Here is a 25,761-nt window from a genome sequence, read left to right as displayed (position 1 = left end):
CTTGCTGGACAAAGCTGCTGCCGTCAGTGAACCATGTGACTTGTGCATCCGGTAGGGGCTGGTCACGTAGGTCTTCCCGAACCCCATGGATCTGGGCCAGTACCTCTGCACAGTCATGGAGTGGGGAGTCCAAATCTGGGTCAGGTAATAGGGAGGCAGGGTTTAATGCCCGCGGCGGAGTGTAGCTGATTCTGAGGGGATTTAACAGTAGACCCTGGTAGTGGACCAATCGAGCATTGCTCATCCATCGGTCGGGAGGCTGTTTGAGAACCCCATCGATGGCGTGGGGGGTGGTGACATGTAACTCCTGCCCCATAGTTTGTCAGCATCCTTTACCATTAGGGCCGTGGCGGTGATCATCCGGAGGCAAGGAGGCCAGCCGGCAGCCACTGGGTCCAATTTTTTTGATAGGTAAGCAACAGGCCTGGGCCAAGGACCGAGGGGCTGGGTCAACACGGCCTTAGCTATGCCTTTGCTTTCATCTACAAAGAGGTGGAAGGGCTTGGAGACATCAGGGAGACCCAGGGCGGGTGCGGATAGCAAGGCAGTTTTGATCTGCTGAAATGACTGCTCAGCCTCTTCTGTCCATTCAAAGGGCGTCTGCTCTTTGGTGGCTAGGTATAGCGGTTTGGCCATTTCAGCAAATTTGGGTATCCATAAACGGCAGAACCCAGCCGACCCCAAAAATTCCCTCACCTGTCGAGGCGTGGTGGGCCTGGGGATGTGGAGGATGGTTTCCTTCCGTGCATCTGTGAGCCATCGTTGCCCCCCTTTCAATAGGTATCCCAGGTAAGTTACCTCAGGCCTGCAGATCTGTGCTTTCTTGGCAGAGGCTCGGTATCCCAGGGTGCCGAGAGTCCGTAGGAGGTTTCTGGTTCCCTGCAGGCAGGCTTCAGCGGTCTCAGCAGCTATTAAGAGATCATCAACATACTGCAGGAGGGTTACATTGGGGTTTTGTCTCCGGTACTCACTGAGATCCTCGTGTAGGGCCTCATCAAACAAGGTAGGCGAGTTTTTGAATCCTTGGGGAAGTCTGGTCCAGGTGAGTTGTCCGTTTATACCTCTCTCGGGATCTGACCATTCGAAGGCAAAGAGTTCTTGACTTTTGGGCGCCAAGGGTAAACTAAAAAAGGCATCTTTGAGGTCCAGCACAGTATACCATTGTTTTTCTGGACTAAGGGCGCTCAAAAGAGTATATGGATTGGGCACAGTAGGATGGATGTCTATGACCCGTCTGTTGACTTCCCTCAGGTCCTGCACTGGGCGGTAGTCTTTACTGTTAGGTTTGCGGACTGGCAGCAGGGGTGTATTCCAGGCCGACTGGCAGGGACGCAGTATCCCCAGGTCAAGAAGCCGGCGAATATGAGGAGTGATACCAGTCTTGGCCTCTAGGGGCATGGGATACTGTCGGACACGTGCAGGATCTGCCCCCGGTTTGATCTCTATGAATAGGGCTGGGCGGTGTTTGGCTAGTCCCACCCCCCCTGTTTCTGCCCATGCTTCGGGGAACTGCTGAAGCCATGACTCTATATCTTGATTTTGGGAGGGTGGTTCCTGGTGAAGTCGGTACTCATCTTCCAAGTTCAGGGTGAGCACAGATATGGGTTGGTCGTGAGGGTCTGTTACGATTGGCCCCTCTGGCCGAAAATGAATTTGTGCTCCCATTTTAGTGAGTAAGTCTCTCCCCAGTAAGGGGCAAGGGCTATCGGGAATGACCAGAAAGGTATGGGTTACCCTTCCCGTGCCCAAGTCCACAGTTCTCTGAGTGGTCCAAAGGTAACGTTTGACTCCCGTAGCTCCCTGGACCCAGGAGGATTTGTTAGAAATTTTCCCGTGGGGCTTAACCAAGACCGAATGCTGTGCCCCTGTATCCACCAGGAATTGGACTGGTTTCCCCTCCACTCGTAGGGTTACCCTGGGTTCGGGGAGGGGGTCCGAACCCCGTCCCCCCTACTTTGTATCATGTGTAAACAGGACTGGGGTGGCGTTCGGTTGCCATTGCCCCTGGTTGGGGCGCGGCTGTCTTTTCTTGGGGCATTCCCGAGCCCAGTGGCCCTTTTCCTTGCAATAGGCACATTGATCTCTGTCCAATGGTCGCCTGGGAGGTCGAGTGGCTGGGGGGCCCTCTTGATCTTTCTGAACAATGGCCGCCAAGACTTTAGTCATTTTCTCAGTGGCTTTAAGTTGTTTATCCTCTGGGGCGTCCCGGTTATTAAAGACGCGCTGGGCGATACGGAGTAAGTCCTGTATCTGTTTGCCCTCCAGATCTTCTAACTTCTGGAGTTTCTTTTTAATATCAGGGGTTGCCTGGTTAACGAAGGACATTACAATGGCGGCCTGATTTTCGGGGGCCTCTGGATCCATAGGGGTATACTGCCTAAAGGCTTCCATTAATCTTTCTATATAAGAGGAGGGACTTTCTGTTTTACCTTGTACAATTGAATATACCTTGGCCAAATTAGTGGGCTTGCGCGCGGCAGCCCGGAGACCCGCCATTAGAGTCTGGCGATAAATGAGCAGTCGTCCCCTACCTTCTCCGGTGTTATAGTCCCATTCATCCTGCGGGGGGCGAGTTAAGGGAAAAGCTGCATTGATGAGGTCAGGGTTAGCGGTGGGTTGACCATTATCTCCAGGAACCAGTTTTCTCGCCTCCAGCTGGATTCGCTCCCGTTCTTCGGTAGTGAATAGGATCCGGAGGAGCTGTTGGCAGTCATCCCAGGTGGGCTGATGAGTGAACATAACGCTATCTAGAAGAGCTATCAAGTCTTTAGGATTATCAGAAAAACGGGCATTCTGGGTTTTCCAATTATATAGGTCACTGGTAGAGAATGGCCAATACTGGAGTCGGGGGTTCCCTGTCTCATCGGGAGGGCCTATTTCTCGCAGGGGTAGGGCTATGGTGGAATCAGGATGGCGGAACCCTGGGTCGCGCTGAGTGCGTCCGCGAGTGCGCCCAGCCGGCCCCTGGGAATTATTTTCATTGGGCAGGGGGACCGGTAGTGCCTCTGCCTCTCGGTCCTCCGGTTCTGGCCTGGGTGGCCCTCCGGGAGGGGCCGCAGGAGGTTCTACCAAGGGGAGAGGAGCAGAGCCAGGAGCAGGAAGGGGGACTGGTTGTGGGGCCACAGGAGGAGATTGATATGGGGGGGGTCTAGGAGAAGGAGGTCTTGGCTGTCAGAGAGTATGGGTGCAGTTCGGGTCTGAGGCTTGGGAGGTTTAGTTGGTCGGGCCGCAAGGATCTTATATGATCCTGATGACAAAAAGGGGGTCATCCAGGGAGGAGGGTTTTCTACCAGGTCCTGCCATACCAGGATGTAGGGGATCTGGTCCGGATGGCCTTCTTTTCCTGGCAAGAAAACTCTAGATTTAACTTTTAGGATTATAGGAAGACAAAAGGTACCCTCGGTGGGCCAGCCAACCCCGAAAGTTGGCCATTCAGAGCGGCAGAAGGTAATTAGTTTTCTTCTCCGGATATCCAGACTGAAGTTGTGTCCTCGGGACTTTACATCCCCGAAATTAGCGAGAAGGAGGGAGAGGGGGGTACTCTGTGCTTGGCCCATGTCTAGGTCCTGGAAGAGATTGATTAGAAAAGGTTACTCTGAAAACAAAAGTGATTAAGAGCAGTCCCAATAGCGGAGTCTGTAAAAGGAGGAAGGGGAGGTTATCGCGTGCGCGCTTCAGATGGGCTGTCAGCCCCAGATGGGTCGTGGTGGACGTCTCCAACCACACCCGACTAGGTGTCCTATAGCGCGTCCGCCAGGACTGTCCTAGTCCCCAAAACAGAAGGTACCCTGAGCCGGCTTACTTACCGATCGGTTGTCAGCGATGACCCGTTGACCTGATGTCTGGTGGGCTTGGGGGCATCCCGGACGAGCCCCCAAATGAAATGCCCAAGGTCGCGAGGCCCCTCCACAAGACCACCAGAGTCGAGAGTCAAAGCCAAACGGCAAGGGTCATTTATTGCAGGTTCGAACCTGGACCTCCGCGCACTCGTTGCCGGTGACGCTAAGAGGTCCTGGCGGAGTTTAGTACAGCTCTTTTATAGACCGGTACAAACATAGTCGCCGATTGGTTGACTTTTAAACAAAGACACTAGTCGCCGATTGGTTGACTTTTAAACAGACACTAGCCGCCGATTGGTTGACTTTTAAACAAAGACACTAGTCGCCGATTGGTTGACTTTTAAACAGAGACACTAGTCGCCGTCTGATTGGTTGGACGGTTGCGGGGGCGGGGTCAGCAGGCGTAATTACAGAAGCGAGAGCGGCTGGTTAAGTTTCGGTTTCCTGAGGTTTTGTTTCTTAATTGGAAATACTTAAGGCGGGGCCATGGTCGCAAAAAGAAATAGTGCAAACAGGAGGACTGATACAACCCTAGCAGTGCTGTGGCCTCCACCAGCCCAACGGCAGGGCGTCGGGAGGCTGTGCGCCCAACTTCAGGCGGCGCTCCCAAATGTGGCAAGCCCAGCGCCGCGCCCTGGAATGGTCCTTTTTCGGCCCTTCCCCTCCGGAAAGAACAGAAAAGAAATTCCAGGAAAAGCACAAATTGAATGCAGGGCGTCAACTCAGTCCTATTCTCACCAAACTAGAACATAGCCCCCTCATAGGAAAATGGGTTTTTTAAACAATGTGTTTACGTAGAAAGAAGCTGGAAAGATATATTGTGTAGGAAAATGGGTTTTTTGATTTTTTTAATAAACTTTTTTTTTTTTTTTTTTTTTACTTTTTATTATTATTTTTTGTCCGTGCCATAGGGCACGCAGGATCTTAGTTCCCCGACCAGGGTTCAAACCCGTGCCCCCTGCATTGGGAGCTCGGAGACTTAACAACTGGGCCACCAGGGAAGTCCCCTCGTTGTTTTCTTTGGCCGCACCGCGTGACTTGAAGGATCTTAGTTCCGGGACCAGGGATTGAACCCAGGGCCACGGCAGAGAAAGCACCAAGTCCTGCCCACTGGACCGCCAGGGAATTCCCGGAAAACGTTTTTTAAAAGTTGTAATACTCTAAATTTTTATATATTATTACTAATACTAGATTAAATGCACATTAGTGCTTAATATGTGAATAGTGGGATTATCTCATTTAATCCTCACAATAACCAACTTGCCTAAAGGCTTACTGTTAAGTAACGCAGCAGAACCGGAAGGGTATCAAACCCCAAACCTCATGCTCTTTGAAGGTAGATCATCCTGTCTCACGTACAAAGATCATTTATTTTATAATCAGAAAAATCCATGAGGTTAGTTTAAGAAAATCCTGTTCAAAACTCCACTTCTCGGAGTCTACTATACTCCGCAGACAATCTGGGTCTCTTACAGCACCTAGGGCCATCTGATTAGTATTGGTTGGTCCCTTATTCTACCTCTCCTAGCTGCCTGGAACCCCAGCTCACTTCCACGCGCAGTGGGCGCCCGATACGTGGAACACTGAGGACTGCCCTTTACTTAGCTCGTGGAGAACCTGAATTGATGATCAGTGCTCACACGACATTACGAATTTCTTTCCAAGCATTGTAGGCTGGGGCCACACGAGGCCTCTCCATTTCCCTCGCGCACCGTAGCCTCCTTGCCTGCACCTACTTCATCCCCTCGGCTTCCATAGTGCTCTCGTCCCAGTTGGGCCGGGAATCCGAAGGTTCCCTAGGTCGCGGGACCTGCCCGGCCGACCCGCCAGGGCCCCGGCTCCGGCTCTCGGGACAGGGACAACAGGCTCCACGTGGGCCTGGGAGCCGCCATCTCGCGTGCTGGCAGGAGCAACTGGCGCTGTCGGAGCCGCGGCGGGGCGGAAGCTGCTGCCCGTACTCAAGATGGCGGCTCCGGCGGGCGGGGCCCACGGCTCGGAGACCGCGCGGAGGAGCGGCGGCATGGCGGCGGTGGCCGAGGAGACAAGTCGGGGATACTGGGACGAGGAGGAGGAGAAGGAGGAGGAGGAGGAGGACGCAGTGAGTGCGACGGCGGAAGCCCGCGCGGCGGTGGAGAGGGTGGCTGCTCGGCTGTGTGCGCGGAAGGGAGTCGGGACGCGGCGGGCTTGCGGGGGCTGCTGGCGGGATTGTGCCTCAGGGCGCGCGGAGCGGCGGGCAGCTGGCCCCAGCCTTATGGGCTACACGGAAGTTCGAGGGGGAAGGAGGGAAGTTACCTTAAGTAACGGCGCGCGCTTCCTCTTGTTGAAAGCAGGACCTAGTTTTCACAAAGGTGGGGTCGTTGCACTGGCGAGGCTTGGCTTCTCTCGTTAATGCCTGCTTCTTCCTGCACACTCGCAAGCTAGCGCCTTTAACCCCTCTTTCTTCCACCAGGAGCAGTTGGTTCTGGTGGAATTATCAGGAATTATTGATTCAGACTTTCTCTCAAAATGTGAAAATAAATGCAAGATTTTGGTGAGTCTTGTAGAATTGGGGGGTGGTTGTAGATTTTCTTAAATTTAAAACAAGAATGACTGGTGAAATATACCCGTCCCTAAGATTGATATATTAATTTCACGTGAACAAAGCAGTGAACACTGGAGACAATTACAGGAGTACAGGGGGACTGTGGGAGCAGCTGGGAGAAAGTTAATGCCTAACTCTGCCTGAGTGTCTGCCTGTGTGGCTGGAGAGAGGTAAAGATTTGGAGGGTTAAAGCATTTTGATATGGAACATTAGGTTTTGAAAAAATACACCGTTTTATATAGTGAGGAGGGTGAGTAAAACACAAAGGGCAGAGAGGATAATTAGATATGCACACAGAGGTTAAACATGCAAACTGGTATATATAGAATGGGTAAACAACAAGGTTCTACTGTATAGCACAGGGAACTATATTTCAATATCCTGTGATAAATGATAATGGAGAATATGAAAAAATGTATATATGTACAATTGAGTCACTTTGCTGTACAGCAGTGATTACACAGCATTGTACTTCAACTATACTTAAGTAAAAAACAAAATTAAAGGGGCTTCCCTGGGGGCGCAGTGGTTGAGAGTCCGCCTGCCGATGCAGGGGACACGGGTTCGTGCCCTGGTCCGGGAAGATGCCGCGGAGCCTGCGCGTCCGGAGCCTGTGCTCCGTAACGGGAGAGGCCACAACAGTGAGAGGCCCGCCTACCGCAAAAATAATAATAATAAAATAAAATTTAAAAAACTTCAAAAAATAAAATATGGAAAACAAACAAAAATAGTGTGGAGAAGGGAGAGAGAATACCTATTAAGAAAGGACTTCAGGGCTTCCCTGGTGACGCAGTGGTTGGGAGTCTGCCTGCTGATGCAGGGACGCGGGTTCGTGCGGCCCGTGAGCCATGGCCGCTGAGCCTGCGCGCCCGGAGCCTGTGCTTGGCAACGGGAGAGGCCACGGCGGTGAGAGGCCCGCGTACTGTTGACTTGAGCTATGGTATCGGGAGTTACCGTCTGTTTTATGTTTAAAATCTTTTGAGCATTTTTTTTTTTTTTTTTTTTTGCAGTTCGCGGGCCTCTCACTGTTGTGGCCTCTCCCATTGCGGAGCACAGGCTCCGGACGCCCAGGCTCAGCGGCCATGGCTCACGGGCCCAGCCGCTCCGCGGCATGTGGGATCTTCCCGGACCGGGACACGAACCCGTGTCCCCTGCATTGGCAGGCGGACTCTCAACCACTGCGCCACCAGGGAAGCCCTCTTTTGAGCATTTTTGACAAAACTTCCTCTGTTCTTACTTTATGTTGAAGAGGATGTTGATTGAAATAGACCTTGCTACTTGGGTATGAATTAAGTAGTCTTCAGTTTGTAGCTGCTGTGATGAGAGCAGTTTTAGCTTATCTTTTACTTGCTAGGACAAGAAGATCCAAAGGTTCCCCAGCTTTGGAAATCAGTCTCCTTGGTAGCAAGGTTTCATGTAAAAGTCTTGTTCTTTTTTTGCCATGCCACACGGCATGCGGGATGTGGGATCTTAGTTCCCTGACCAGGGATCGAACCCGTGCCCCGTGCAGTGGAAGCGCAGAGTCTTAACCGCTGTACCACCAGGGAAGTCCCTTGTGCATTCTTTTTTAAATTGAGAAATAATTGACATATAACATTATACTAGTTTCAGCTGTACAACGTTTTCAATATTTGCATATATTGTGAAATGATCACCACAATGTCTAGTTAACACCCATCACTACACATCGTTACAATTTTTTTTTCTTCTGGTAAGAGCTTTGAAGGTTTACTCTCTTAGCAATTTTCAAATATAAAGTACAGTATTATTAACTATAGTCACCATGATGTTCTTAAACATCCCAGGACTTATTTATTTTGTAACTGCAAGTTGGTATCGTTTGAGCCCCCACTTCACCCATTCCCCCCACCCCCAAGGCTTTTTCTAATGATGATTTTTTTAATGATCCTATATTCTGTTGTAGGGAATTGATACTGAGAAGCCCATTCTGCAAGTGGACAGCTATGTCTTTGCTGGAGAGTATGAAGGTAGGAGGAAGTCAGAGAGATGAAACTCCCTTTTTTTTTATATGCCTTTCAGAGAAAGTAGCTCTGTTACTTCTCAACAAGTTGCCTTCATGTTTTTCTACAGACACTCTTGGGACCTGTGTTATCTTTGAAGAAAATGTTGAACATGGTAAGTGATTGCTATGTTGACTCAACTCTTTTTACTATGAAATATTTCAAACATACTTATGTATGGTGGATATTAAAATTATAAGATCTCATGTACGCCTTGTCTAGCTGTATCAAATCCTCCCTTTTGGTTAGGTAGTTAAAAAACATTCCACATACCTTTGAAGCCCCTTGTATACCCCTCTCCAAACCTACTCCCTTCCTCTGTCTTCAGAGTTAATCACTCTCCTGAATTTGGTGTTTTTCTTTCCTATACCTGATTTTATATTACATATGTATGTATCCGCACACAATAAATAGCACTTTCTGTGTATTTTCACACTTGATATAAGTTATAGCATATTACACATATTATTCTATGTCTTTTTTCAATTAGAGATGTTTCGAGATTTATACGTGTTGATATATATCTGTTTTCCCTGTTGCTTAAGATTCTATTTGTGACTATACCACAGTTTATTCTCCAATTTATGGACATGTAGGTTGCTTCCGTTTTTACCAGTAATTATTAATAACTACTAAAATTTATTGAGTGCTTTCTGTATGTCAGGCACTGTTCTAGGTGCTATAAGTATTAACTCATTGAATCCTCACCACAAGTCTATGAGGTAGATGCCATTGTTTTCATTTTATATTTGAAGAAACTGAAGCACAGAGAGGTAAATAACATTCCCGAGGTCATACACAAAATAAGAGGCAGAGCCAGGATTTGAACCCAGGTGGTCTGCTCCAGAGCCCATTTTCATAATTATGCTTATTAACTCACTACAGAAATGCTGCCATGAATAGTTTTATGTTTCTTTTTGCATATATGTAAAAATGTCTTGATGAGTGTGTGTACTAGATTCAACCATATGAAATTACCAATTTGGGCCGAATAGCGACAGTTTCATGTGGTTGAACTTAATAGATGTCACTGTGTTGCTTTCTAAAGTGTAGTATCAGCCACACAGTGGCAGGGTGTGGAAGTTTTCCGTGTGCTTCACATCCTTAGCACAGAGCCTCATCCTCCCTCCTTCCTACGCCCACAGTTTTTATAAAGCTGTGACCCCCAGCAGCAGGTTGGCAGCGGTTTTTTTCTCATCTTCTTTCATGATCGGTAATGTTCTCCACTCCAGTCTGGCTTCAAGCAGTAGGTCTACCTTTGGTCCTTCACTTTGAGTGGCAGAGTTTTCGACCTCATTACCCTGTAAGGCCAAATTCCTGGCCTCCCTTTCCTGCTTCCGAGCTGGAGCCTAATAGGCCCATAGCTTTAATCTCACTTTGTGTTTCTGTCCCGTAGAGATGTTTGTTGTCTTTGAGTTCACTGTGCCTTTTGTTCTTATGTATTTTATCTGATATTTCTCTGTGCTTGGAGCTGGAGGAAACTGGAATCATTGAGGCTTAACATGATTATTTGATGGCATCAAGCAGCATAATAGTGTTCATTTTATATTCTAGTGGATGCAGAAGGCAATAATAAAACAGTGCTAAAATATAAATGCCACACAATGAAGAAGCTCAGCATGACAAGAACTCTTCTGACAGAAAAGAAGGAAGGAGAAGAAAACATAGGTTAGTTCACTTAGTTCTCTGAAAATAGGTGATTTAGTATTGGCTTTATGAAACACTGCTGCCAGGATGTTCTTTGTACTTTGTAGTAATAACTATATGTGATAGGTAAAGTATATTAAAATTGAGGGTACTCCATGAAAAGTACCAAACATAGATTTAAAATTGAGTTGAATTCTCACATAGCAGGGGGCACTGGAGACATATAAGAAATTTCTATCTTCTTTGCATTGGAAACGATTGTGAGGAGTTTGTCAAGAAACTTGACATGATTTCAACCCCAGGGAATTCAGCAACTACTTATCTCTCTCTCTCTCTCTCTCTCTCTCATTAAAACTTCTTTGTAAGTGCAGAAGATATGATGATAGCAGTTCTCGATTCCCAAGGAGTAACCCCATAGGATCTCCTGAACTTTTGGCAGATGCAGTAACCTTCCCCAAGATGCTCACAACTGGAAGAAACTGGCTTTATATGTGGGAGGGACTCTAGGACCAGAGTTGTTAGTCCTGGGTCTCGTTCTTTAATAAGCATCCATTTAGCCTTCTCCAGTTGCTCGTCATCCCACACTAGAGACCTTAGGCCAGTGCTTCTTGCACCCATAGCAGGCGCATGTTTGTGGAGATGAGCAAATAAACACTTGGTGGCTTAAAGCCCATTGTTCACCACACCAACCTCCTTCTCTTGCCCTAGGGAATTTGTGACACAGTCAGAATAAAGGTGTTTGTCCACCAAAAAAAAAAAAGACTTATTGCTCAAAGACATATTTGAAACTCTAGTAAATGAGACCCTATTGATGAATATTCATGGTTTGATTTATTATATTTTAAGGAATAAACATTTGAAGGTACATTAATCATTTAGAAATTAATTATACCAGCTACACGTAACTATATAACAAATCTTTGTTCTTATATATTCCACAATTATCCCTTTTTTTAGGCACTCCAAAAATAATAGGAAGTAGGCACTTGAAGTTCTAGAATGAATTCGAAAGGCAGATACATACCAGATAGCTTAGCTGTCATTTAGATATTCTTTTTAAAGGAAGTTATACAATTTCCTCTCCTATAGTTCTTAATAATCTAATAGATCTTTGGGAAGATTTGTGTGTATCTTTCAATCAAATAAATTAGTAACGAACTATTCAAGGCTGTATTGGTTACCTGTTGCTGCATAAAAAGTTACCCCTAAACTTAAAGGCTTAAAACAACAACAACAGAACACCATCTTACACGTTTCTGTGAATCAGGAACTGGGGAGCAGCTTAGCTAGGTTGTTCTGGCTGGGGTCTCTCATGAGGTTGCAGTCATTGTGTTGGCTGGGCTGTAGTCATCTGAAGGCTTGAGTAGGGCCGGAAAATCTAATTGTAAGATGGCTCACTCACATAGCTGGTGAGTTTGTGCTGCCTGTTGCAGGAGGCCTCACTTCCTCACCTCCTCACACTACTGTTTGAGTGCCCTCCTGACATGGAGGCTGGCTTTCCCAGACCAAGTGATCCTTAAGAACAAGGTAGAAGCCACAATGTCTTTTATGAACTATCCTTAGAAGTCACATTCTGTCATTTCTGTGATATCCTATTCCATGTGGGAGGGGACGACACAGGGGCGTGCTTGTCAGAAAGGTGAGGATCATTGGGGACCATCTTGGAGGCTGTTTGCCAAACATGGCAAGATGCTGGAGGCAGAACAAAATACACAGGAAATGTAGTCCTTACTTTCTAGGAACTTGTACTCTAAAGCAAATCACGTTGAAACAGACATGGATGACTATGACTCCACACCCATTTCATTCAACTTATTTTAAGTATCTGTTATGTGCCAAGTATTATGCTAGATAACAGAGTAGGCTTTAGGATGGCTTTGAGGTTTTAAACTTGGTGACTAGGAGAATGACGTTATAGCAAGAAAAAACTATGAAGTCAATAGTTGAAGCTGAACTGGAGGGAAAGAACAAATCGATTTTTGAAAGAGGGAGACTTTATAGTAGTAATACATGAGGAAAGATATGGGATCAACAGTAAGGATGTTTCAACAAACAGCTGCAGAAGAGTTAGTTTATGAATGGGGACAGGAACAGATGGATGCGTGAACAGGGTGACAAGATAGGTTGGTATATCTTACATATATCTAATGGAACTTTGAAGGTGAGAGTAAACAGCTTGGGCTATAGGAATTGAGGATCCATTGAAAATACTTAACTGAAAGGGTCATAAGGATGAAAGAAAAAAATGGCTAGCATTATTGGAACAATTTTTTTTTTTAAGATTTATTTATTATTTATTTATTTTGTTTATTTTTGGCTGTGTCAGGTCTTAGTTGCAGCACACGGGATCTTCGTTAAGGCATTTGGGATCTTTCGTTGCGGCGCATAAGCTCTTCATTGTGGTGCACAGGCTTCTCTCTAGTTGTGGTGCACAGGCTCCAGGGTGCGTGGGTTCTGTAGCTTGCAATACGCAGGCTCTAGTTGAGGCACGCGACCTCAGTAGTTGTGGCATGCGGGCTTAGTTACCCTGCAGCATGTGGGAGCTTAGTTCCCTGACCAGGGATCAAACCCGTTTTCCCCTGCATTGTAAGGAGGATTCTTTACCACTGGACCACCAGGGAAGTCCCTGGAGCAATTCTCAATTATGGGAGTTCATTGACAGGTAAGGGCTTTGACTGTGAGTATGGAAAGGAACAAAAAATTTTTTCAAGGGTGTTTTTTGAGAGGTGTCTTATTTCACAATTGGATTTTTCAACTCAAAATGACAAATAAATGTTGACTCAAGATGATAGAGTGGTATCATCCATTGTATTATGAAAACTGAATGGGTAGGGAGAAAATTGTAGGGAAGTGACAAAATTTTCTTCAAGACAAAAGATGGCAGTGGGAGCTCAGTTATCTCTCAGAATGGGTTGGGAATTGGACTCTGGGAAAAGGGCTTGGAATAGTAACTGCAGTTGATTACTTTTAGTGATTTTGATGATGCATACCCTATAGGCATTCCAAGGTCTCCATGTAAGATGGAAATTATATGATCATTTATCAGTAGGTACAGGCACCATGTTCCTTTCTTTACGTTGGGGTTTTATTTTGATAAATATTCATATGAACAATTAAATTAAAAATATATGTAAGTAACTGAAATTCCTTTTTCATGTTTCTTGGTTTGTCCCCCTGCCTCCTCCATTAGGTGGTGTGGAATGGCTGCAAATCAAGGAAAATGATTTCTCCTGTAGACCCAACATGATTTGTAGTTTTCTGCATGAAAATGAAGAGGATGAAGTTGTAGCTCCAGACCCAGATAAATCTTTGGAGTTGGAAGAGCAAGAGATTCAAATGAAAGATAATTCAAACCTGAGTTATGAACAGGAGAAACCACCAAACTTGGATATAGAGGATTCTGGTCCTCTTATTGATATCCCTTCTTCTGAGACAGAAGGCTCTGTTTTTATGGAAACTCAAGAAACTGCCTTAGAAATCACTCCTAGATGAAATGTTCCTCATAAAAACTAGTCATGATGTTTTTAGAGTTTTTATATAAAATAACTGGCTTTGTAGTTTTCAGTTCACAATTTTATTATTTTTGTTGGCTATATACACATTTCCAATTATAATATAGTTTAATATACTAGAATCATTAAGGACCAGATACGAGTTTTTAAAAATATGGTTTCAATGACTGTAGGGACCCTTCTGTGATGAGTCCTTTAAAAGGGGGTTTTACTAAGGTAAGTGTGAGTTTCTATTGCAGCCATCACAAATTACCACAGACTTAGTGGCTAAAGTGTATTAAGCTACACAAGTGTATTGTCTTATAGTTTTGTAGGTCAGCCATCTGATATGGGTCTCACCTGGGCTAAAATCAAGGTATTTGCAGAGCTTCATTCTCTTCTGGATGTGGCATGGGGAACTCCATTTCCTCGTTCATTCAGTTGTTGGCAGAATTCAGTTCTTTGCAGCTGAAGGATCGCGGTCCCATTTCCTTGCTGTTGGCTGAGAGCCATTCCCAGCCAAACCACTTCTAGAGGCTGCCTGCATTCCTTCACTCATGGTCCGCTTCTCTTCAAAGCCAGCAATGGTCAAGTCCCTCTCAGTCTTTGAATCTCTCTTGCTTCTTCCATAATCCTATTGATGATGGACCCTTCTGCCTTCTTTTAAAGGTCCATTTGATTACACTGGGCACATCTGGGTAACTTCCCTGTTTTAAGGTCTATAACCTTAATTCCATCTGCAAAGTCCCTTTTGCCATGTAATTTAACCAGGCATAAAACTGAGAATTATGGCATGAAAACATTTGGGGGACCATTTTCCAGTCTACCAATGTCAGTATTACTCCTGAGAACAGAAAAAGAATTCAGAAGTGCTTAAGGGTGAAGGTACAGTTCTGATATTCCAGCTGTAATTTCACTTCTTTCCCACTGAATAAAGATGGTTGGAATTCAGCTGTAACATTCTACAATATTATGGTGATAACCTAGATCTACCCTAACTTGTATTTTTTAAGTAAATTAGTCACACACTTTGATACAGGTTGAACTATATGAAATTACCAATATTTGTTTCTGACTATAAAACTCTGCAATTTTATATGGTTTAACCTGGTACTAATAAGTTAAAACACTCCTCACGTTAATTATATCTCACAACTGTTGGAGGTGTAACTGTTGTGACAGATTAGAGAACTAATGTTCTAGGATGAGGAATTTTTTCCTTCAGTAGGTTTTGTAAATTTTTACTGTTTATTTGGAAAACAACTTACCCTGATTAAAAGCATTTCCAAATCATAAGTGTGTATCCTCCCAATTTTTATATGACTTTAGTGTCAGCTTTTGTTTAATCAAAAGCTTATTTTTTTCTACCAAATGGTATGAAGTCTCTATGTGGAGAGACTGCTAATTACTTGAGCCAGCATCTGGTCTTCCTTTCTTTGTAACAGAATCCCAGAATTTATTCAGGTTAGCAGTGTGCACAGCTTTCCTCATGTATATGAAAGTGGCCGTATTATCTAGATGTTAGTTCTTCCCAGCTTGATCTATAGTTTCAATGCAATCTGAAATAAAATCACAGCAAGGTTTTTATGGATATTGTCAAACCAACTCTAAAGTTTATATGGAGAGGGAAAGACCCAGAATAGTCAATACAATATTGAAGAACAGTAGGAGGACTTCACGACTTACTGTAAAACTACAGTAATAGAGACAGTGGGAACTGCTGAAAGAATAGACAAATAGGCCAATGGAAGAGAATAGAGAGCCCAGAAATAGACATACATATAGTAAACTGATCTTAGATCAAGGAGCAAAGGCAATACAATGGAGCAAACATAGTCTTTTCAATAAATGGTCCTGGGACAACTGAATATCCATATGCAAAAGAATGAAGCGGGACCCCCCCCATCTCTACTATATGTATATATAGATTTATTCAAAATGGACCAAAGGTCTAAATAAATGTAAGAGCTTAAAATGATAAAACTCTGAAGACAGGAGACATGGGTTCAGTCCCTGGTCCGGGAAGATCCCACATGTTGCAGAGCAACTAAGCCTGTGTGCCACAGCAACTGAGCCTGCGCTCTAGAGCCTGTGAGCCACAACTACTAAGCCCATGCGCCACAATTACTGAAGCCTGCACGCTCTAAGGTCTGCAGGCTGCAACTATGGAAGCCCACATGCCTAGAGCCTGTGCTCCCCAGGAAGAGAAGCCACTGCAATGAGAAGCCCACGCACCGCAACGAAGAGTAGCCTCTGCTCGCTGCAACTAGAGGAAGCCTGTGCTCAGCAACGAAGACCCAATACAGCCAAAAAAAAAAAAAAAAAAATCGTTTATTATGTTGGATTAGGAAATGTCCTCTTAGATATAACACAAAAATTGCAAGCAACGAAAAAAAAATGGATACATTGGACTTCATCAAAATGGAAAAGTTTGGGCTTCCCTGGTGGCGCAGTGGTTGAGAGTCCGCCTGCCGATGCAGGGTACACGGGTTCGTGCCCCGGTCTGGGAAGATCCCACATGCCGCGGAGCGGCTGGGCCCGTGAGCCGTGGCCGCTGAACCTGCGCGTCCGGAGCCTGTGCTCCGCAACGGGAGAGGCCACAACAGCGAGAGGCCCGCATACCACAAAAAAAAAAAAAAAAAAAAAAAAAAAAAAATTGAAAAGGTTTTCGCTTCAGAGGACACTATCTAGAAAATGAAAAAGCCTATTCAATTGGAGAAAATATTTCAAATTATATATCAGATAAGGGACTTGTATGTAGAATATATTGGAAACTATTACAACCCAACAATAAAAAGACAACCCAATTTAAAAATGAGCAAAGATTCGAATAGACATTTTCCTGAAGAAAGGTATACAAATGGCCAATCAGCCCATGGAAAAAATGCTCAAAATCGTTTGTCATCAGTGAAATGCAAGTGAAAACTACAATGAGATACTACTTTACACCTGCTAGGATGGCTTAATGAAAAAAGATGGACAATAGCAAATTTTGGAGAGGAATGGAGAAGTTGGAACCTGTGATTAATAGAATAATGCTCTCCCCAAAAGATGCCCATGCCTAAACTCAGGGATCTGTGAATACGTTACCTTATTTGGCCAAAGGGAATTTGCTATATGATTACGTTAAGGATCTTGCGATGGGGGTTATTATTGTGGATTATCCAGTTGTGCCACATGTAATCACACGGGTTTTATAAGAGGGATTCAGAAGTGTCAGAGAGAAAAAGAAGTTGTGGCAGTAGAAACAGAAGTTCAAGTCATGCCTTTTGAAGATGGAGGAATACTAAGGAATGCAAACGGCTTCTATAAACTGGAAAGGCAAAGAAACAGTCTCCCTGGAGCTTCTGGGGGAATGTACCCCTAGTGACAACTTAATTTTAGACGTGTAAAACTAATTTTAGGCTTCGGGCTTCTAGAACACTAACATAATACATTTGTGTTATGACAGTAAATTTGTGGTAATTTGTTACAGCACCAATAGAAAAACCAATTCCAAACCCTCTTACATTGCTAATGAAAATGTAAAATGGTGCAGACAGAAAATACTTTGGCAGTTCCTCAAAATGTCAAACATAGAATTACCACATGCAGTTCTACTCCTAGAGAACTGAAAACAAAAGTCTACACAAAAACTTGTACATAAATGTTCAAAGCAGCATAATGCATAATAGTATAAAAGTGGAAACACAAATGTTCATAAATTTTTGAATGGATAAACAAACATGGTATATCCATAGAATGGACTATTATTCAGTCCTAAGTAAAGAAATTAATGTACTAAGAAAGAAGTACTGATACATGTTACAACACATATGAACCTTAAACATGGACACTTATGAACATAGTAAGTGAAATAAGCCAGATGCAAAAGGCCACATATTGTATGAATCCATTAATATGGTATGTTCTCAATAGTCAAATTTACGGAGACATAGGTTAGTGGTTGCCAGGGGTTGACAAGGGTGGAAAGTGGAGAGTGCTACTGGGTTATGAGAGGGTGATAAAAATGTTTTGGAATTAGTGGTGATGGATGTACATCTTTGTGAATATACTAAAAACCAAGAAATTGTACACTTTACGGGGTAATTTATGGCATGTGACGTATACGACAACTTAAACATTGGGGGGAAAATAACAATCAGAAGTGTTATTTTCTGCATACATTTTATGTGCCAGGCACTGTGGCAGTTATAAACTCTGTTTATAAACTCTGCCTCACTGATCTCATAGTTTTGTCAACAGTGCATATTTCACATTGATAATTTTAGTGACTATGAATACCTACCATGCCACCAACCTTTCTAGCATCCTGGAGGATTCCCAGATGAATAACACCTGGTCCCTGAATATCTGAGTCCAGGTATACACATGAGACAGGCTGGGACCTGGGACCATTTCCTGCAGAGCTGCAATGCTTGCACCTGAACAAACGTCTCCTGGAGTAACAAAATACAAAAAAACTATAAGAGACTAAAAATATGTGCATGCACAGTTGGGGCAAATTATGGGCAAGAAACAAAAAGATCAGAAAAACCCCATTGCCACTTCTGCAGAGCTGGGTGCAAAGGGAGTAAAAGCAGGGTACTGCGCATGCCCCCTGCAACCAACACCACCAAATGCATGAGCAAACCACCTAAGCTACCCCTCCAGCCCACCCCTGGACACACCCTACCCTCACCCCATATAAGGAACCAGCTCACCTGCGCCCCACCCCCTACCTTCGGGAACTAGCAAGGGAACCTGTTACTTGGTTTTGCTCCTTCCTGCAGCCACAGAAGCCCCCCAAAAGCCTTGTCTGAATTTCTTGGCTGGCCTCTTACCAATTTCTATTGATTGGGGAAGGCCGAGAACCCTGGTCTATCACACACAGGTGTGTACATCAAGCTCCAAGAGGAGCCTGTTGATTTCCGGAAAAGAGCCAAGACAAACACCGGTAACCAAGGAAACAGAGCGCTATTTCATCCCAAACGGCCCCCAGCGCCTCCAAGCCTCCACGTCGGCGGCGGTGCCAGGAAGTGACGTCACGCCCAAGTTCCGGTTCCTCCTCGGTCGTTGCGCTGCGGTATCTCCTGTAACCCTGTGGTACACGTGCGTGCGCCAGGTGGGCGCTGCGGTAGCATGGACGCTTTGGATCGAGTTGTGTAAGTGCAGTGGGTTCTTTCCCCGGGTAACGTTGGGGAGAAGGGCCTCTGTAGCGGGACGGAGGAGTAGCGCCTCTGCCTCCCGTTTCTCCTGGCCGCCCACGCTCCTTCTTCACACCCGTTGCGACTCCGTGCGGATGTATCCACTGGTTTGGGTTTCCGTCTGTTGGGACGGCCTGCGGGGAGACGGAGAGCAGGGAAGGCCGTGTGTGGGAGCCGCGGCGTGGAGGTGGCACCGAGGCGTTGGCCGCTTTTATCCTAGACAATAAGAAGTGTCTCGGCTTCCGCAGAAGTGAGAGGAAGGTGAGAGAGGTGTTCTGGGCACAGAACACCTGAGTGAGGTGCTCTGAGCACAGGCCTGGGAATGTGACAGATTTAGGTGACAGTCCGGGCCCGTCCACGTAAAGCTATGCGACTGGGACATTTAGTCCCCCTAAGTCTCAGTTTACTCTGTAAAATAGCGTTCATAATAGTCGTACTTCATAGAACTGTGAGGAATATTTGCGAGAATATATGTAAAGGCTTTGCGGCAGCACGTAGAGATGCTCATTAGCTTTTTTTCTTTTTCCCAAACTTGTACACTTTTCTGAGTTATCCTTGGGTAATGTCTGCTTTATATTAGTCCAGAAAATGTTTATCGATCTCATAAATAGTTCTGCTGTTATTTGTTATGGGTTTCTTGCGTTTTACCTGGGTTAACATGTAATCAAAAGGACAAATTATTCTTTTGGTCATTAAATCAGCGATTTTTGCACATGTGCTGAATATTCCTCTGCAGGTGCGGGGACCGCAAAAATGAGTAAGACTAGTTTACTGTCTCATTGTGGGACAAACAGCTAATAAAACGTACAAGGTGTTATTTGCATTAGTTGCTGGTTAGTCAGAAGTAATAAAGCACATGGAATATAGAACATATAGCACTTTTATTGGGTTAGAGACACACTAAATCTCTCCTGGTTTGACTTAAAAAGTACTGTGTATCTTTATCAACCAGTAAATGATTAGAAGCTTTAAATGTGCTTGACATTTTATCTGGTGAATTTTTAAAGTCTGCATGGTAAAGTAAGTTTGTGCATATTCTGTTTTGCTTTTACTTCACAAAGTGTCCGTGGGACTGGAAGGAGGGAGGGTCATAGTTATTTAAGAGAAGAGGAATTATTTCAGTAGATGGCAGAGAACTGTTGGAAAATCAAGATTCTCACTGTAGTGTAAGCAGAGGTGAACAGAGTGTATAAAAACATTCTACTCCTGCTGTAACATCATACAATCAGAATAATGGATTTGTTTTCCCTTCATATCTTGCAGAGTGATTGGTCTAGGTTAGTTTTTTTTTTTAATGCCTTTTGTATTTATTTTTTAATTTTTTGGCTGCATTGGGTCTTCGTTGCTGCATGCAGGCTTTCTCTAGTTGTGGCGAGCGGGGGCTACTCTTCGTTGCAGTGCGCGGGCTTCTCGTTGCAGTGGCTTCTCTTAGTTGCAGAGCACAGGCTCTAGGTGTGCAGACTTCAGTAGTTGTGGCACGCGGGCTCAGTAGTTGTGGCTCGTGGGCTCTAGAACGCATGCTCAGGAGTTGTGGCGCACGGGCTTAGTTGTTCCGCGGCATGTGGGATCTTCCCGGACCAGGGCTCTTACCCGTGTCCCCTGCATTGGCAGGCAGATTCTTAACCACTGTGCCACCAGGGAAGTTCTATCTCTTTTTTTAAATAAAAGGTTTAGAAAACAGTAATAAAAGAATGCTGGGAATATAAAAATGGGAATCTTTTTAAAGACCATATCTAATAAAATTAACACTTACTTAACAGTAAGAGCTGAATATCTTTTACTAATATTCCCCTAAAAAGTGAGATTTTGTTTAGTGGTGGAATCCTAACTGATAAATGTCATGTAATGTCTTTGTTGATTTTTAAGAATTTGCACATAAGTCATGGTTTTGTAATATGAGGAACATGTTTTAAGTTGTTATGAATTGTGATTTTTCCGAATAGAAAGCCCAAAACAAAAAGAGCCAAGAGATTCCTTGAGAAAAGAGAACCGAAACTCAGTGAAAATATTAAAAATGCTATGCTGATTAAAGGGGGCAATGCAAGTTCAACAGTGACACAAGTACTTAGAGATGTGGTACGTATATATATACTTACTTTTTAAATGGTGTTGAAATCATTTTAGGAAATTTTTAGCATACTAGTTGGACTGCCTGAGAAATACATAGATAAGTTTGGCTTGCTTTAAGAAATGCTAGCCTTAGAGAAAAGCTAACGTCTCACCAAGGCCCTGACTACTGGTTTTCCTTACAGCACCTAGTTCCCTTAGTAAATTTCACCTGATTTCAATTACTAGCATTTGATTTACTCACATTTCAGGAACATATCTAATTTGTAAAACGAGGTAACTGCATATTACTATCTATTCTTTCAACAATACCAACTACTGTGCTAGGTGCTAGGGATTAATAGTTACGTAAGACATAGTCTTTCCCTTCAGTGAGCTTAGTGAGGAAGACAGACAAGTAAAAGTTAACAGCATTGTGAATGAAGTGCTGTGCTGGAGGTACACACAGGATAGGATGGGAGGCTGAGTTAAAATCCCACGGGGGTTGCCACACACAGGATGGGCTTCCTAGAGATGACACTTAAGCATCATTTTGAAGGAGGAGTTGGAACAAGGAGGAGAAAAGGAAGCGGAAGAGAAGGGCTTCCAAGGCTGAGGAAAAAGCTTGTGCAAAAGGGCATGTGAATGAGCATGATGCATTTGGGGAACTGCAGAATTGGGGATGGCTAAAGGAGAGTGGGCTAGATGAAGCTAGAATTTAAGGAAATGAAGGGAATCATTTAAATTGGATAGAATATTGAAAGGGCATAGAAATTTTTAATTAGGAAAGTCCCAGCTAAGAATACTAAGCTCGTGTTGCATGTTATAAGTGATCAAAAGGGAGCCATGCAGAAGATAGCAGAATAGGATTCAGGGACCAGGATAATCTTGTATAATGACTGTTATCATGCTTGATTTTTACCTCTGCTTTTCAGAATGTGCTTTGTTTTGAAAGCTATAAATTATGTTTTACAGTATGCACTGAAGAAACCATATGGAGTTCTGTATAAAAAGTAAGTCATGATTTCTTTTATTTCACTTGTTTCATTATAAAAGTAACAACCAACCACTTTATGGGAGATTTAGAAAAATATTTTGGTTAAAAAATACTACAGTTCCTTATATACATAGCTATGAGTATTTTTATTTAATTTATTTATTTTAAAATATTTATTTATTTGGCTGCGCTGGGTCTTTGGTTGCGGCGTGCGGGATCTAGTTCCCTGACTAGGGATCGAACCCTGACCCCCTGCATTGGGAGCACGGAGTCTTAACTGCTGAACCACCAAGGAAGTCCTGCTATGAGTATTTAAAATTTGTTTGTTTCCTGTTTGTGTTTTCATTTGTACTGAATATCCTTACAGAGTTGTAATCATAGCATTATGTATTATTTTTAAATAGTAATAGACTTACAGAAAAGTTACAAAAATAGTAGCGTTCCCATATACCCTCTCCCAGCATCTCTTAATGTTATAACTTCCATAACCATAATACAGTTATCAAAAGTAAGAAATGGACATTGGTACAGTAATGTTAATTAAATCATAGGCTTGATTTGGTTTGCACCAGTTTTTCCTTTTTCTTTTTTTATAAATTTATTTTATTTATTTATTTTTGTCTGTGTTGGGTCTTTGTTGCTGCGCACAGGCTTTCTCTAGTTGCAGTGAGCAGGGGCTACCCTTCGTTGCAGTGCGTGGGCTTCTCATTACGGTGGCTTCTCTCATTGTGGAGCACGGGCTCTAGGCGCGTGGGTTTCAGTAGTTGTGGCATGCAGGCTCAGTAGTTGTGGCTCACGGGCTCTAGAGCACAGGCTCAGTAGTTGTGGCGCATGGGCTTAGTTGCTCCGTGGCATGTGGGATCTTTCCGGACCAGGGCTCAAACCCATGTACCCTGCATTGGCAGACGGATTCTTAACCACTGCGCCACCAGGGAAGCCCCAGTTTTTTCATAAATATCCTTTTTCTCTTCCAGGATCCCACATTGTGTTCAGTTGTCGTGTCTCCTTAGTCTCCTCCAGTTTGTTACAGTTCCTCAATCTTTCCTTGTCTTTGATGACCTTGAAACTTCTGATGAGTGTTCGTCAGTTATTTTGTAAAATATCCTTCAGTTTGCACTTGTCTTAAGTTTCTCATGAGTGGATTGAGATTATGCATTATGGGCAGGAGTACCACAAAAGTGATGTGCCTTTTTCAATAAATCATACCAGGGAGTACATGATGTCTTATTACTGTTGTTGTTAACCTTGGTTAAAGTGGTGTCTGCTGGGTTTCTCCACTGTAAAGTTTCTATTTTCCCCTTTGTAATTAACAAACTTTTAGAGGAGATACTTAGAGACTATGCAAATAATCCTATTTCTCCTCAAACTTTTGTGTATTCATTTTAGCATTCATCAGTGGATCTTGTCTACAACAGTGATTACTGTGGTGTTCTAGTAGTGGTTTTCGATTTCTCTCATTCCCTCTGCGTTTATTAATTGGAATTCTGTAAGGAGAATCTGTCCCTTTTCCTCCATTTAATTACTTATTTATGTCAGTGTGGACTTACAGATATTTATTATGTTCTTTGGGGTTGTAATCCAGTGCTGTCATGATTTATTTATTTAATTTTTGGCTGTGTTTGGTCTTCGTTGCTGCGCGCGGGCTTTCACTAGTTGTGGCGAGCAGGGGCTACCCTTTGTTGCGGTGCGCGGGCTTCTCATTGCGGTGCTTGTCTTTGTTGCGGAGCAGGGGCTCTAGGCTCATGGGCTTCAGTAGTTGTGGCACGCACACTCAGTAGTTGTGGCACATGGGCTTAGTTGCTCCGCGGCATGTGGGATCTTCCCGTACCAGGGCTCCAACCCTTGTCCCCTGCATTGGCAGGCAGATTCTTAACCACTGTGCCACCCAGGAAGTCCTGTCATGATTTATTTTGTTGCATAAATTGTTCTCCATTTGGCCATTGGGATCTCTGTCAGGTTGGCTTTTCAAAGTGCCCCCTGTGTTTGAGCACTTCCTTTCTGGCACCACAAGATGCTCTGGGTTCATCTTGTAGTTTTCATTGCCATGGCCTTGGAATCAGCCCTGATTCCATATATTGGAGACTGATAATTTAGAAACAGATCTATGCTCAGTTGCTACTGGAGTGTCATTGTCTCTAGGTCCTCTCAGCAGACAGAGTTTGAAAATAAATATTATGTACATTAACCTATGCATGTATGCATGTCTATATTTGTTTATATTTATTTATATATTAAAAAACCCTGAGTTGATACTGATACTTCCTAAAAATTCATGAGTGCATACTAGTGCTTCCAATTCCAGTCGAATACCAGAGACTTCATTCCAGCCTTTCTCCTTTTCTTCTTTGTATCTTCTATCTTCTGACAGTATGAAACCTTGCTTTTGTTATATTTACTTATTTGTGTAATTCTAGTAGTTTCAGAATTTCTAACCTTATAAGAAACAATTTTACTAACTAGAGTATGGAATTTATGTGCAGTTCTTTTTGTCTTTAACCTCACAACATGCAGTAAAAATATTGTTTTCCAGTGTAAGTCAGGTTAGGTTATTTTTGCCCCTTCAGTGTGATTGTGTTATTCATTTATACTATAGTTAAGGTCATTTATTACAGTCTGTATTCTATTTTGGGTTTTCTATTACTTCCTGGTTTTTTTTTTTTTTTTTTGCGGTACGTGGGCCTCCCACCGCTGCGGCCTCTCTCGTTGCAGAGCACAGGCTCCGGACACGCAGGCCCAGTAGCCATGGCTCACGGGCCCAGCCGCTCCGTGGCACGCAGGATCCTCCTGGACCGGGGCACGAACCCGCGTCCCCTGCATCTGCAGGCGGACTCTCAACCACTGCGCCACCAGGAAAGCCCCCTGGTGGTTTTTTTAATTTATGTATGTAAAATTTACTGTTTGTGGTGTATACTTTCATGGGTTTTGACAAATACATTGAGTTGTGTCTGCCACTGCAGTCATGGTACAGAAAGTTTCATTATTCTGACAATTCTTTTGTGCCTTTTTCATTTGTCTTGTAAGCATTTTTCTACTGATAGGTGTCCTTTATATATTATTTTTAATGCTAGTATAATGCCTATTAAATGGTTATACTAAAATTTACTTAACTGTTCCTTAACTTGAGGAAATTTTGATTTTCTTTTTTTTTGTTGTTGTTCTTATAAATAATGCTAAAATGGCCATTTTTTCACAAATGAGTTCTTCTTTTGTATTGGTTCCTACATGAGATTTCTAGACGTGAGATTACTGGGTATAGCTTCATGCCCAATCTAGCATATTAACAGTAGTGCTTTTTGAGAAGTTTGGCAGAGTAAAATGTACGAGTTTCATGGGTCACTACCTACTTTTGGTTTGTTTTTTAAAATTAAGAAGTGAAAATGACATTTTGTTTAAACTTGCATTTTCCCTATGTTTCCAACAGGTCATATTTGCCTATTTGTGAATTGCCGTTAGCTGTTAATCATAAATGCTGCAGTAATTTTTCCTGATTTGTTTGTGTTGCATCATTTTTTTAAATACATTTTTTGTTTTTTACTGATTAAAAAAGTAATATATATTTATCTTAGATAGTTGGGATAAGAGTAAATAATCACCCATAGATAAGCACTATGTATATTTTGTCCTCATGCAGTTTTATATCTATATATCTTTGAACAAAATTGAGATCATGTGTATATGATTTTATTTCTCTTTAAATTCATAAAAATTATGAACTGTTTTATACTTTACTTACATGACTAAAAATCCAAAAATATACAGTGAAAATATAAACACACACTCTTCCCAGAACAGCCACTATCATTAGTTTCTTATATGTCTTAACAGAATTTCTTTATGCATATTTAAGCAAATAAAAATACATAATCTTATTTTTCTCCCTTTTGCATGAAAGATAGCATTCTGCGTTTCTCTACCCACTGTTTCTCCATCTCCACTACTACTATTCCTGGTCC

General features: G+C 43.5%; 3 protein-coding genes and 1 long non-coding RNA gene across 6 annotated transcripts in view; 2 read left to right on the top strand and 2 right to left on the bottom strand.

The window, feature by feature from the left end:
• Positions 1 to 240: 240 nt before the first annotated feature.
• LOC132530473 (uncharacterized) lies at positions 241 to 5,731 on the bottom strand. Its single transcript, XM_060167680.1, is given in 2 exon segments — positions 241 to 3,065; positions 5,650 to 5,731. Coding segments are annotated over 2 exon segments (2,907 nt in total).
• A 56-nt stretch (positions 5,732 to 5,787) lies between these two features.
• GTF3C6 (general transcription factor IIIC subunit 6) lies at positions 5,788 to 14,875 on the top strand. 2 transcript variants are annotated; one of them, XM_060167976.1, is made up of 6 exons: positions 5,788 to 5,937; positions 6,292 to 6,369; positions 8,345 to 8,408; positions 8,512 to 8,556; positions 9,996 to 10,109; positions 13,279 to 14,875. In XM_060167976.1, exons 1-6 carry the CDS (start codon positions 5,803 to 5,805, stop codon positions 13,578 to 13,580), a joined length of 738 nt encoding a protein of 245 aa, XP_060023959.1. In that variant the 5' UTR covers positions 5,788 to 5,802; the 3' UTR covers positions 13,581 to 14,875. The 2 variants fall into 2 exon arrangements, with proteins under 2 accessions (XP_060023959.1, XP_060023957.1); XM_060167974.1 differs by having other exon boundaries at positions 6,289 to 6,369.
• On the bottom strand, positions 13,547 to 18,577 carry LOC132530670 (uncharacterized). Its single transcript, XR_009543850.1, has 3 exons — positions 18,403 to 18,577; positions 17,868 to 18,018; positions 13,547 to 14,423 (listed from the first exon to the last, which is right to left on the bottom strand). It is a non-coding gene; the product is annotated as an uncharacterized LOC132530670 (long non-coding RNA).
• Positions 18,578 to 18,631: 54 nt separating this feature from the next.
• Positions 18,632 to 25,761, top strand: part of RPF2 (ribosome production factor 2 homolog) — a 34,583-nt gene continuing 27,453 nt past the window's right edge. Inside the window, exons 1-3 of one of the 2 annotated variants that reach the window (XM_060167212.1) lie at positions 18,632 to 18,723; positions 20,709 to 20,841; positions 21,787 to 21,824. In XM_060167212.1, coding sequence (XP_060023195.1) covers positions 18,701 to 18,723; positions 20,709 to 20,841; positions 21,787 to 21,824 — 194 coding nt within the window. In that variant the 5' untranslated portion in view covers positions 18,632 to 18,700. Of the gene's footprint in view, positions 18,724 to 18,782; positions 19,027 to 20,708; positions 20,842 to 21,786; positions 21,825 to 25,761 lie in introns of those variants that run through there. The other variant, XM_060167213.1, reaches the window with a different exon arrangement.

The sequence above is a fragment of the Lagenorhynchus albirostris genome, chromosome 12 (assembly GCF_949774975.1).
Source record: "Lagenorhynchus albirostris chromosome 12, mLagAlb1.1, whole genome shotgun sequence".
Classification (NCBI taxonomy): domain Eukaryota; kingdom Metazoa; phylum Chordata; class Mammalia; order Artiodactyla; family Delphinidae; genus Lagenorhynchus; species Lagenorhynchus albirostris.
This window is presented reverse-complemented; position numbering and strand designations above follow the sequence as displayed.

Bases quoted from the DNA above. Each gene is read 5' to 3' on its own strand.
- GTF3C6 (XM_060167974.1), top strand. From the start codon at position 5,803: ATGGCGGCTCCGGCGGGCGGGGCCCACGGCTCGGAGACCGCGCGGAGG. The intron at 5,938-6,288 runs GTGAGTGCGACG...TTCTTCCACCAG, and splicing joins AGGAGGAGGAGGAGGACGCA to GAGCAGTTGGTTCTGGTGGA. The intron at 10,110-13,278 runs GTTAGTTCACTT...CTCCTCCATTAG, and splicing joins GGAAGGAGAAGAAAACATAG to GTGGTGTGGAATGGCTGCAA.